General features: G+C 45.1%; 1 protein-coding gene across 12 annotated transcripts in view; it reads right to left on the bottom strand.

Annotated features, from left to right (window-relative positions):
• The window catches only part of CALD1 (caldesmon 1), a 182673-nt gene that overhangs the window by 7431 nt on the left and 163049 nt on the right, over window positions 1-12193 (bottom strand). For all 12 annotated transcript variants that reach the window (XM_053407364.1, XM_053407365.1, XM_053407363.1 and 9 more), the window contains 5 exons: window positions 9860-10121; window positions 7764-7904; window positions 2406-2449; window positions 2228-2306; window positions 519-656 (listed from right to left, as the gene is read on the bottom strand). In XM_053407364.1, coding sequence (XP_053263339.1) covers window positions 519-656; window positions 2228-2306; window positions 2406-2449; window positions 7764-7904; window positions 9860-10121 — 664 coding nt within the window. The remainder of the gene's footprint in view (window positions 1-518; window positions 657-2227; window positions 2307-2405; window positions 2450-7763; window positions 7905-9859; window positions 10122-12193) is intronic.

Here is a 12193-nt window from a genome sequence, read left to right as displayed (position 1 = left end):
CCTTCTGGAAGAAGGTACAGGGTTATAAAGACTAGAACTAGCCGCCTGAGAAACAGTGTCTACCCAAATGAGATTTTGGTTTTAAACGCAGTGTAAGGTGTCTCTATGGGAGTATATTGTATTTAAAAATGGGGTATCAGAGTTTTTAGGGGGCTAACCAGGTTGGGATAGCTGGGATAGCAGGCTTCTTGGGTTTTGAATGTTTTATGTAGATTTTTCATTTTCGTTGTTCTGTAAGGGACAACGACAGTAAAGATTATCGTATCGTGTTGCATCCTGTTCTCACGGTGGTCAGCAGCCAGGTGCCCCTGGGAATTCTGCAAGCAGGACCTGAATACAACTTGTGATTCTCCATCCATCAGCAATGCCTAATAGACATGGACCAGCGAAGGTTTCCACTACCCCAAGCCCTGCAAAAAGTGGAGCTAAGCATCCTTTCCTCCCTTGCCTTGACTGCTACCTGGAATCAGAGCAGAGGCGCTTAAACGCGTGTGTGACTTCGAAGGGGGAACACTTACCTTATTGGGTGTCCCCGTGCCAGAAGGTGACGAGAACACGTTGCCTTTTTCCCACATGCTTTTGATGTTTCGGACTCCCTCGGCAGGAACTGGGAGGTCAGAGGCTGCTGGCTTGGCGGCCTTTGCAGCTTTGGTGCCCTGCAGGAAGAAGCCAGTCAGTCTGCAGGACACATCAGATGTTCCTTCAATTGCATAGTGAGCAGCTATGATTTTTCCTGGTATGTCCCATGGAGGACCTTACGGTCTTCAAACAAAAACGTCTTGGAGGTCCCAGGCCACAGGGAGGATAGGCTGGCTTCAACCAGAGCCAGGGCTTTTTCGGCTGTGGCCCTGGTCTGGTGGAACGCTCTGTCACAAGAGACTAGGGCCCTGCGGGACTTGACATCTTTCCGCAGGGCCTGCAAGACAGAGCTGTTCCAGCAGGCCTTTGTCCAAGGCACAGTCTGACCCCCTCCTTTGGTAATCCTCACAGAACTCTAGCCCAATGGTTGCCGTTAATTTGATTTTGAATTGATTTTAGAATGGATTGATTTTAGAATGCTGTGTTACTTTTATTGTTGTTAGCCACTCTGAGCCTGGCTTCGGCTGGGAAGGGCGGGATATAAATAAATAAATATTTTTTATTTTTATTTTTATTTTTTAATTCCATTTGCAGAGGGATCTATGGTGCACCAGTGGGAGGGGTTTTCCCCAAGCACCACAGCCACATTGGGGGCAGGGGAGCACTTTGCTGTGAATGCTGCTGGCGAGAGAAAGATTAAATCCACTCCGAGTGGTCATCCAGGGATTTGAGGCAAAGTGACATCAGTATGTGGGCAACACCCACGTCTGTTTTTCTGTGCCATTTATGTCAGGCAGAGCTGTGCAGTTGCTTGCTTAGTGTCTGGAGGTGGGGAGGCAGAGGGAAGGAATTACATCCAGCCATAGGGTTAGGAGTGTGGGAGTGCCCAGCTGCCAATCATCAGACACCATGTGATTCAAATTCACATGCTGAGGCTGCAAAGGGAGAAGCGAGAGCATGCCCTGAGTATGCTTCTGATCCTTCCTTTGCAGTCACCGCTTGAATTCAAAAATAATTTAAGCTGCAGCTGCAAAGATTCTCCCTCTGAGGATGCTTTCGGTTCTTCCTTTCCGGCTTAAAGTTACAGTATTCAAGCACTCGGAGAATAACCAAGATTTCAACAAAAGGGACTGGGAGGGAGTGGCTGAGTTCAGACAGAACATAAAACCATGGATTGTGCTAACCATAGTTAAGAACCCGCACCGTGGTTTACTCTTCCAAACAATAGGCAAACCATGGTTGCGAACTCCTGGCCTGCCTCTGTTTCCCATTTGCTCAGCGCACAAATTCTGAAGTCCCCTCCCATCTTCATGGTGCAGCAGCCTCTTGAGGCTGAGCATTGGCCCTAACTATGGCTTTCAATAATCTGTAGATTCAGATTCTACATCACACTGTGGTTAGTACAAGCTGTTCTTTACAAACCAGCTTCAGGCTGAGATTTCTGTTTTGGGTTTATTAACACTAAACACATGGGTTTGTAGGCAGACTTTGGGTTCAGATGTTTAACCAATTTCACTAAGCAAACCATGGTTTTGTGTTACATCCAAGTTTACTCTTGCCTGGGCCTGGAGCCTCAAGTACATTTTCTGGGCCTTGCCAGCAGCCAACCAGAGGAATCCAATACACCCTGAAGCTGCAATAAGCTCACCTCAATTGCACTAGTGTACTGCTCCAACCTGCTGTCTATCTTGGAGACGACTGGAGTCGTGTGGGTAGGTTTCATTCCACTATGTAAAAAAATTAAATAAATGGGGGGGAAAGTTACTCCCTATTGCTGGGCACCAAATTTTTACAATGCTCTTGTTGCTACAGCAAGGGTCTTTTACCTCTTTTGGGCGGATTTGTTCAAGAACTCTGCACGTTCTTCTATCTAGAAAAGAAGAAAAAAGTCAAGTAAAATAAAATTCAAGGTTTACTAAGGCAACAGAGCCTGGTGAAGAGATAAAAAGCTGAGATGCACTAAATAAAACAGTAGCACAACACACAACACCACCGCAACAAGATGAGGTGACCATGGAGGGGAAGGAACTCATGGCTAGTTAGGGCCTCCTGTGGATTCTGCAGTTCTGTAAGCATGAGAGTCTCTTAGAATCATTAATTGTAGAGCTGGGACAATTAAAATATGCAATAAAACAAACCCAGTAACTCCCTCCCACAAGCGCATTTAAAAGGAGATATCTGGGATCTTCGTGCCGAAGAATCCAACATGCAAGGAGTAATTGCACGCCGGATAATTCACTTGCATGATAATGTCTTACTGCAGAATTGGAGCACCTGAACTGTTGCTCAGATTGGAGGTTTGGGGTTGCAGATGGCCACAAACACAGTGTGCTTTTCACCGCCACAAGATGGCAACGTAACACAGAGAAAAGGATATAAAGGTAAAGGGACCCCTGATCATTAGGCCCAGTCGTGACCAACTCGCTTTATTGGCCGAGGGAGCCAGCGTACAGCTTCCGGGTCATGTGGCCAGCATGACTAAGCCGCTTCTGGCGAACCAGAGCAGTGCACAGAAACGCCGTTTACCTTCCTGCCGGAGCGGTACCTATTTACTTGCATTTTGACGTGCTTTCGAACTGCTAGGTTGGCAGCAGCAGGGACCGAGCAACGGGAGCTCACCCCATTGCGGGGATTCGAACCACCAACCTTCTGATCAGCAAGTCCTAGGCTCTGTGGTTTAACCCACAGCACTACCCACGTCCCTTGTCTGACTGCAGAATTGGAGCACCTGAACTGTTGCTCAGATTGGAAGTTTGGGGTTGCAGACGACCACAAACGCAGTGTGCTTTTCACCGCCACAAGATGGCAACGTAACACAGAGAGAAGGATACAGTTCCCCTACAAATCCCTCAATTTTCTCCTTCTTTCAACTTCTCTCAGGGTTGTTTCAAAAATCATGTATCTCCAACAAGGATAATAGTATTTCAACATAGTGGGGGAAACATACAAGCCACATGTCTAGCAACCACATATAGGTACTTGTTTTTAATCTACATGTATGCGCTAGAAAGCCATGGCTGAGTGCAGAGAAACATTTGCATATGCAATCAGAACGTAACAATAATCTGCACACTCTCAGTGCTTTTTGTATCTACAGCTATATCTCTATGGGAACTTCATGTGAGGAAATCGATCACATCTGAAATGCCAGCCACTTTGCTCTTCTTGTCTGGCTGGTATATTTGCCCTCTTCTGTGCCTATATATTCATGTTTTTCTTTAATTGAGAATCACTAAGAGATACCTGCTTGGAGAATGATAAACATGGCAGTATGCTTTTCTGTCAGACCACCCAGTTTATAGAGATCCTTGAGGAATTCAATAATTCCAGCATGGACGGACCTGACTGCACATCCCAGATTAATTTGCAGATTGGAATTTAGCAATCCATCCGATTCTTTTACTCTCTGGGTGTCCCATATTTTGCCACAAGCACGCACACACACCAAGTTTTTAAATGTGCAATTTGAGAGAAAACACTTTCTGAGAGAGAATGCATTTAAAATAATCAGCTAAATGCACGTTTTTGTGCACTTAAAAATAATGATCATAGCTTAAGGCGGAAACAAGACAGAAAAAGACTTGTGAGTGAATCCATGCAAAAGTTAAATGGACTGGAAGCCAATGGATTAAATCTATCTCTACTCCAGAGGTGGATAACCTGTGATCCATCACCAGATGTAGCTGAACGACAACTCCCGCTGTTGCAAATCATTGGCTATGCTGGCTGAAGCTCCTGGGAGTTGTAGTTCAGCAGCACATGGAAGGTCACAGGTCAAGCACGGCATGGGAACCCTTTTCCTCCCCGAGGGCCGCATTTCCTAGTGAGGAACTTTCTGGGGGCCACATGCAGGTGGAGGAAGCAGAGCCAAGTATGGACAGAGCAACAGGTTTGAATCTCTACCTTTGTACAGTGGGTTATGTTACGGCAATAGCTCAGTCGGTAGAGCATGAGACTCTTAATCTCAAGGTTGTGAGTTTGAGCCCCACGTTAAGCACACCAAAAATTTTAGTCAAGAGATTGTAAGGCTTCTATCCACACGAACCTGCATGACTGCTAAGGTTTTCCTCCAGGGCTCTTGCTTTAAGAAGTATGATGGGTGTAAGTAACCGATGAGAGGGCCTTTTTAGTTGCAGCACCCCAAGTTTTTGGCTTCAGGGAAACAGTTTTATCCGCCCAGGATTATTGTGATGCTGCGTTTTTTACATATCTTTTTTAATTGGTTTGCATCTCTACCTGCTGTTGGTGTTTTATGCTGTTTGCCTTTTGTGGTTTGTATTATATTTATTGTTGCTTGTAGTTTTTTAATGGTTGGCTGATAAATGGGTTGAACAAACAAACAAATTAAAAATTGCTTTGTAATTTGCGGGCTTGCACACTGGGGTCACCAACCTGGTGCCCTCCAGATGTTGCTGGACTAGAACCCCTGACCTCCCCCCAAAAAACATGGACCATGTTGGGTGGGACTGATGGGAGTTGGGAGTCTGACAACCTCTGGAGGGAACTACATTGGCTGCCCCCAGCCTACAAAAAACGGGAGAAAGAAAATGTATTTGAAGGAGTTGATCAAGCTGAGCACAAGATTATTCACAGGAAAACAGATGTCACTGCACAACACCAGCATGCTCACAACTTAAAAATGTTATGGGCACATACGGTAAACAGAATTACAAAATAGATCTGTAAAACAAGACAGAAAGCAGGAGAGATCTGTAAAACAAGCAGCAATCTGTAAAACAAGACATCAAAAGCAGAAGGTGTTATGATCTCTCTAAATCCGAATTCCAAACCCAGCCTGTTTCTTTCTCTCTCAGTCTGAATTTTACATCCTGCTCTATCTAAAAATATAGGGTTTAATGCACTGTCCTTTTAAAATCAGTGGCAAAACTCTTGTTGCTGTTAATGGTTCTGCGCAGCAGAGACAGATCTCTGTTCTGAGTGCAAGCAACACACACACATGCCAGGATTCACAAGGCAGCACATAAGAATCTGGGAAGCATAAGCAATGAAAAAGAACAACAGTAACAGCAAAACCCACTCTGCAGCTTCCTATTCTTTCCTATTGAGGAAGCCCAGAGTCAACTCCAGATGTAGATTAAGCTGGGAATGAAGAGGACCGGTCAGGGAAGGGCGATATCTCTTTTCCAAATTTGTCGGAATCGACAAACAGTACTTACGAGAGTCCATCTAGATGAGCGTCGTCCATTTCAATTAAAACAGCTCTGCAGGGTCTCGCACACAGAATCCCACCACACATCTGCTATCAGATCCTCTAAAGCAGTAGCAGATGACATGGAGCATTACGCCCCTGACCGCCTTCTGGCCGAGTGGCTGCTGCATACTGGGATGAAGGGCAAGGCAGGCATGCAGTAGGTGAAGTGCAAACACGCCGGCAGGAGTGCTGGTTTGGCTCTGCCAGCCCGTTTGCACAGCCCCGACCTCGCCCTCTCCATCCTAGTATGCAGCAGCAACTCAGCTGGCCTAAGGTCGGGTGAGTGGCATAGCCCAATCCTGCTGTCCACTGCTGCTTCTAAGTTTCAGACACTGGAGATAGCAGGGACTGTGACCTTCTGCATGAAAAGCACGTGCTTTGCCACTGAGCTATGATCTCTTACGATTGTCTGATGAGGCCTTGCAGGTGGCGCTGCCATGAGCGGCTGCCCAGTTGGCACTGACCCGTAACTGACCTGAGGGCCAGTGTGGTGTAGTGGTTAAGAGCGGTGGACTCGTAATCTGGGGAACCAGATTTGCGTCTCTGCTCCTCCACATGCAGCTGCTGGCTGACCTTGGGCCAGTCACACTTCTCTGAAGTCTCTCAGCCCCACTCACCTCACAGTGTTTGTTGTGGGGGAGGAAGGGAAAGGAGAATGTTGGCCACTTTGAGACTCCTTTGGGTAGTGATAAAGTGGGATATCAAATCCAAACTCTTCAACAGGGTAGCAAATTTGGCAAGCAAAGCTTTTCTTCTTCTCATTGCTACATCCATGAAATATAGTCGGAGTCGCGTAGTGATTTCATGCTCTTTATTGCAGCTCGTAAAACAGTGAATGAATCCCCCCCCCCAAAAAAACCCCTCAGGCTTTATATAAATTATTTACACAATGGGTCCCGTCTGATTGGCTGATTCTGCTTCCCTCCTGGAGCCTGATTGGGCTGCTCCCACAAGCCAATCAGTTATTGCATTCTAGGATCCTACCTGCCTATTGTTCTAGGATCCAAGCGTAGTACATAACGCCCTGCATGCTGCTGTTGGTGGAGGTGGTGGTGGGAGAATACTTCGTATCTTTTTGGTCACAAAGCACAGAGCACCAAAACACACACACACAAAAAGTTGGTAAACTTATTCCCGGAGGGTCGAGCTCAAGACAGGATTGTTAGCAGTAAAGACTTTGAACAGTTATAGAGCAAAAGCGTTTATTTGAATGTGGCCTGGACACTCCCTCCAAAAACTAAATAAGGGAGGCGGGCTGCAGCCAAACCATACCTTTAAACAGAGGTGCTGTCTTATGCCCAAGATTAGTGGGGGAGAGGGTTTGGAGAGTGCATGGCGTCATATTGTTGGGAGTGGCTGAGTGGGGAGCCCAGCGTGACGTGGCTTCCTCTATTTTGCTCAGGAGGAGCCATCCATTGAACTGTTCTGCACTCGGCCTCCTCAGCCCCCTCAACATCAAGGGGGCTTGGCACCCTGCCAGAAGATCTTGAGGGGGCCGAAGACCCCTCTGCCTTCAGGAGTCAGTGCACCTGTCTTCAAAGCACATTCAGCAAACATTTAAAGCATCTTGCTTCCTCCAAGCAATTGTGGGAACTGTAGCTTCTTAAAGGTGCTGGCAATCATATAGGCCTGTGAGGAGAAAACTTCCTTCTGCCCAGGATGTGGCAGAAGGAAGCTATGTGCTTTAAATGTGTTGAAAGTGCTTTAAGCATGATCCGACCGTCATGTTGGAGTGAGCCAATAGGCAAGGCCTGTACCGTTGCTTTGAATTTTTGAATAGCAATCATAATTTTTAGATGCTATCAGCAGAACCAAGGAAGAGAAAAAGGCATTATTTCCACACCTACTTTGCAAGTGAAATAGGGGATACATTTCATCAAACCTGGATTAAAATGGTATGGACGCTAGGAGCCAGCTGAAATTCCTTCTTGACCTGCAATTAACCCTCCACATGGACTCAAGGAAGCCTTACCTTGAGAGAGGAACCTTTTGGGGTGAAACATTTGAACGGCTTCTTGTCTTCGCTCTGGGCTTCCTCGGGCATCTTCTGGCGTTTCTCGGCAGCTTCCGCCCTTCTCCTCTCAATTTCTTCCTTCAGCCGCCTCTTCTCTTCCTACCAAACTCACAATATGTAGTGAATGAGTAGCTTGTAGCTCATTTTCATGTTTACATCACACACACACACACACACACACACACACCGAATTCAGGACAGCAGTTAACACAGCTGCTTCAGCAAAGCCACTGCTAGAATGTGGTGCAATACAATGGAGTAATAGCATAAATCTATATATCAATGGAAATATAATTTAATGAAGAATGTAATGCAACAAAGTTTGTTCAATTATCAGTATTCTATCAAAAGTTATATCCAAATAACCAGAAAAAGGAAGCACAACTTGCTTAGGTTGATATGCAGCCGCTTTCCTTCATTTGAATGTAGCCAATGAGCATGAGTGTTTAGAGAGCCAATCAGGTATCATCTTGTTTTGGTTAATGATCCAGTCAGGTCACAGTAGGATTCATCTATTGATGTTATGTACCGGAGCTGAGAGGAGGACATTTGTCAGTGTGTTATGTGATTGCTATCAAGTTGGTTGGGGTTTTTTTGTTTTGTTTTGTTTGTTTTGTTTTCTGGTTCTTTCATTTAGTGAGCTTGTATAACGTAATAATATTGAAGAACTGGTGCAAAGAGTTGGCTGGTCACCCAAAAAGTGATGTAAACTAGCACTGTTAAGTGAACAAGGCTACAGTTATGAAGAAATTAGAAGAAAAATTGGTGGGAACTTAACCAAAGGTGGCATTTCTATACTAGTGTATACAGGCATCCATGAAGACAGGAGTCAGGCTACAGTGGAAACTGCACTTCCTTTAATATTGTTGCATTCACACATACACAAGAAAAATTAAGACCTAAGGACAAACCCCAACAGATCACACCAGAGGATTATCTAAGTCTGGCAAGCATCTCTCAAGGACGTGGGGGGGGGGAGGGAGTGCCCAGCCTGAAGTGGCTGTTCAGAGCACCGATTGGTTGGGAGAATGTGACATCACAAAGCAAACCATTGGGATCTATCCGTTCCTACCCCTGCGGTAAATTTCTGTATCTTCCCCACACCCAGCTAGAACTGTAGCAAGGGAACAGAATTTCTGACCGTCCCATGGCACAACAGTAAAAAGGGCAGGATAATCCATAGACAGAGGCTATTTTTGCAAGTGGAACTTAGGAAGAGAAGAACTCATTTCATTGTTTTATTATTTTTGTAAGCTGCTTTGAGGAAGTTGTTGCTGTTGCTTACAACCGAGTGGTGTGCAAATTTGGTGAAATAAGTAATGAAATGAACCAACAATATTGCAAGCTTTGAAAGAGCACCTCGTACAATGCAATTATCTCTTGAGAGGAGTATTTCCCTTAAAGTGTATTTCAATATTAGTCACTGGTTGCCTCATTTTTTGGAATGTGCTGCTGTCTTTCGTTAAAGCCATAGGGTTTTAGGAGCTAGACGCTCAGTTTTAAAAGGCAATTACCCTCCGTTTAAAGAGCTTATTCCAAACCAGATTTTTCCATTAAAGTAAGTCTGAGTCACAACACCACCAGAAGGATCTTTGCCAAAGAGCAACCTAATTCAGAGGTGTACAACCAGAAGCTAGGCACAATTCTTAGGTCCAATTGAGATATTTACCCAAACCAATGATCCTGTTCTTATGGTAGAAAGCTGGGCAATTCATCCCACACCATGCTCAGGATATAGTGTGCAATGCCACTGTTCTACAAAGACACCCATGCACACAGAGGGTCAAAGTGCCTACCATTTTCCTGTCAATCAGTGTAGACAAAACTTATGTAGATGCACCAGTGGAATGTCTCCATATGAGGCAGTTTCCTCCATCAACCACAACAATGTCTTGTTCTGAATACATCAGGCTTCCTCAACCTCGGCCCTCCAGATCTTTTTGAGACTACAATTCCCAGCACCCCTGACCACTGGTCCTGCTAGCTAGGGATCATGGGAGTTGTAGGCCAAAAACAAGGTTGAGGAAGCCTGGAATACATCAAGCAGCTATTACCTCCTCCCGAGCTTTTCTTTCTGCCTCCTCCTTCTTCTTCCTCTGCTCCTCTTCTTCCAGAATCTTCCGGCGCTCTTCGCGCTTCTTCTTCAGCTCCTCCAGCTCCACGGCTGCCTCCTGTTGTTTCTGTTTCATCTTCTCAAACTCTTCGCTCTCGTTTTCGCCTCGGCGGCGGCGCAGCTCCTCCACCCGCTTGCCAGCCTCCACGTGGGACACCGGCTTGGCTTCTTCAGAATCTGGGGCAGGTTTGAGGCCTGGGCGGCTGGGAGAGAAAGAAGCAAGCAACAGTGAGGAAGGGTTTTCTGTAGCTTGTCGGGACAGGCACTGTGAGACTCAATCTAGAAATGATGCAAAATGGAATGGATGGCAGAGACCACTGTACCCTGAACTGGACCACTTCAGAGCGCAGAATGGGGTGTCGTAGCTTTCAATTCTCTTCCACATTTTTAAAAAACCTCCCTCAATATAATAAACCAGCACATCAGGGAGAGTGGTTCTTGCCTAGCTTTCTCCCCAAGTATGAAAGTATACTATGCACTTTTTACATGGGAGAGCACTATAAATAAAACTCTGCCACTTGCAGTCTGAAGTACAGCTCTGAGAGCCTTCTGGTGGTTCCCTCACTGCGAGAAGTAAAGCTACAGGGAACCAGGCAGAGGGTCTTATCAGTGGTGGTGCTCACCCTGTGGAACACCCTCCCATCAGATGTCAAGGAAATAAATGACTATTTGACTTTTAGAAGACATCTGAAGGGATGTCTTCCCTGTTTAGGGAAGTTTTTAAGGTTTGATGTTTTATCGCTTTTTATTATTATTATAAATATTCTGTTGGGAGCCACCCAGAGTGGCTGGGGAAACACAGCCAGATGTGCGGGGAATAAATATATTACTATTATTATTATATATTATATATGTATGGAAGTGAGAGCTGGACCATAAAGAAGAAGAATTGATGCTTTTGAATTCTGGTGCTGGAGGAGACTCTTGAGAGTCCCATGGATTGCAAGAAGATCAAACCTATCCATTCTTAAGGAAATCAGCCCTGAGTGCTCACTGGAAGGACAGATTCTGAAGCTGAGGCTCCAATACTTTGGCCACCTCATGAGAAGAGAAGACTCCCTGGGAAAGACCCTGATGTTGGGAAAGATGGAGGGCACAAGGAGAAGCGGATGCCAGAAGACGAGATGGTTGGACAGTGTTCTCGAAGCTACCAGCATGAGTTTGACCAAACTGCGGGAGGCAGTGGAAGACAGGAGGGCCTAGCATGCTCTGGTCCATGGGGTCGGAGACAACTAAACGACTAAACAACAACAACAACAACAACTATTATTATTATTATTATTATTATTATTATTATTATTATTATTTGGTAGAATCCAGAATTCTACCAGCTCGTTCTGTTTTAATGGGAAGACTGGTCCTCATTTAAGCATCAGGGAATCATAGCATGATATTTTCCCTTGTGCTCTCTGAAGCATGTGGCTACTGAGGAAAATTCCTTTTCAGTGGTGGCAGCCTTGACTTTGGAATGGTTTTTGCAGGCAGCCGCATCCAGCACCTATTTTGATGGCACTTCGGCACCAGGCAAAAATCCTCTTTATCAGGCCTTTTATCCTTAACTGTTTTACCTCTGCTGCTGTGCTTATGCTGCCCTCCTTAGATTTGCTGCTTTTAATATAGTCTATGCATGTTTTTAGTTGTTCTCATTACGTTTCTGAATCATTTATTTTTTGCAAGCTGCCTTGGGTATTTGTTTGTCGGGGATGGGGAGAAAATATATAACCGTTTCATTGCACTTGTGTGTTTGCTGTACTTTAATGCATATATGCATTAACACACACACACAGTTTTATTGTGTATTGTTTTATTATTACTTGTTTTTTTTAAAAAAAATAGTGTACATTGCAAGTGTCAAAACCAGGGGAAACAAAATGCAGTAAATCAATCAATATTCTTTGAGCCTCTTAGGCCTTCCTTTCACACTGTATCTTTATATGGCCTAAACACGCATAGTTTAGGTTTGCAGACATATGCAGCTTCAGGGGTCATCTTTACAACCCTAAATAGCTTCAGATTTACAGAAATGGAGGCTTGTGAGTGGCATTTACAATATTATCTCATCTACTGAAAGGGCCACAGGGGAAATGAGCGGGAGATTAAAACAAAACAGCTGGCGAATCCAAACTCTACAGTAAGTAGAGCAGTGTACATTTCCCAGGGCCACATTGAGATGGGGCTGCAAGAGGCATCTGAGAACGTGCAGTGAATCTGGGCAGATCGTAAGAGTAAGAGAAACAAGGTTCTGCCGCTGGCTCTTGAGCTGTGTTTCTTACGT

The sequence above is a fragment of the Podarcis raffonei genome, chromosome 10, assembly GCF_027172205.1.
Source record: "Podarcis raffonei isolate rPodRaf1 chromosome 10, rPodRaf1.pri, whole genome shotgun sequence".
Lineage (NCBI taxonomy): Eukaryota > Metazoa > Chordata > Lepidosauria > Squamata > Lacertidae > Podarcis > Podarcis raffonei.
This window is presented reverse-complemented; position numbering and strand designations above follow the sequence as displayed.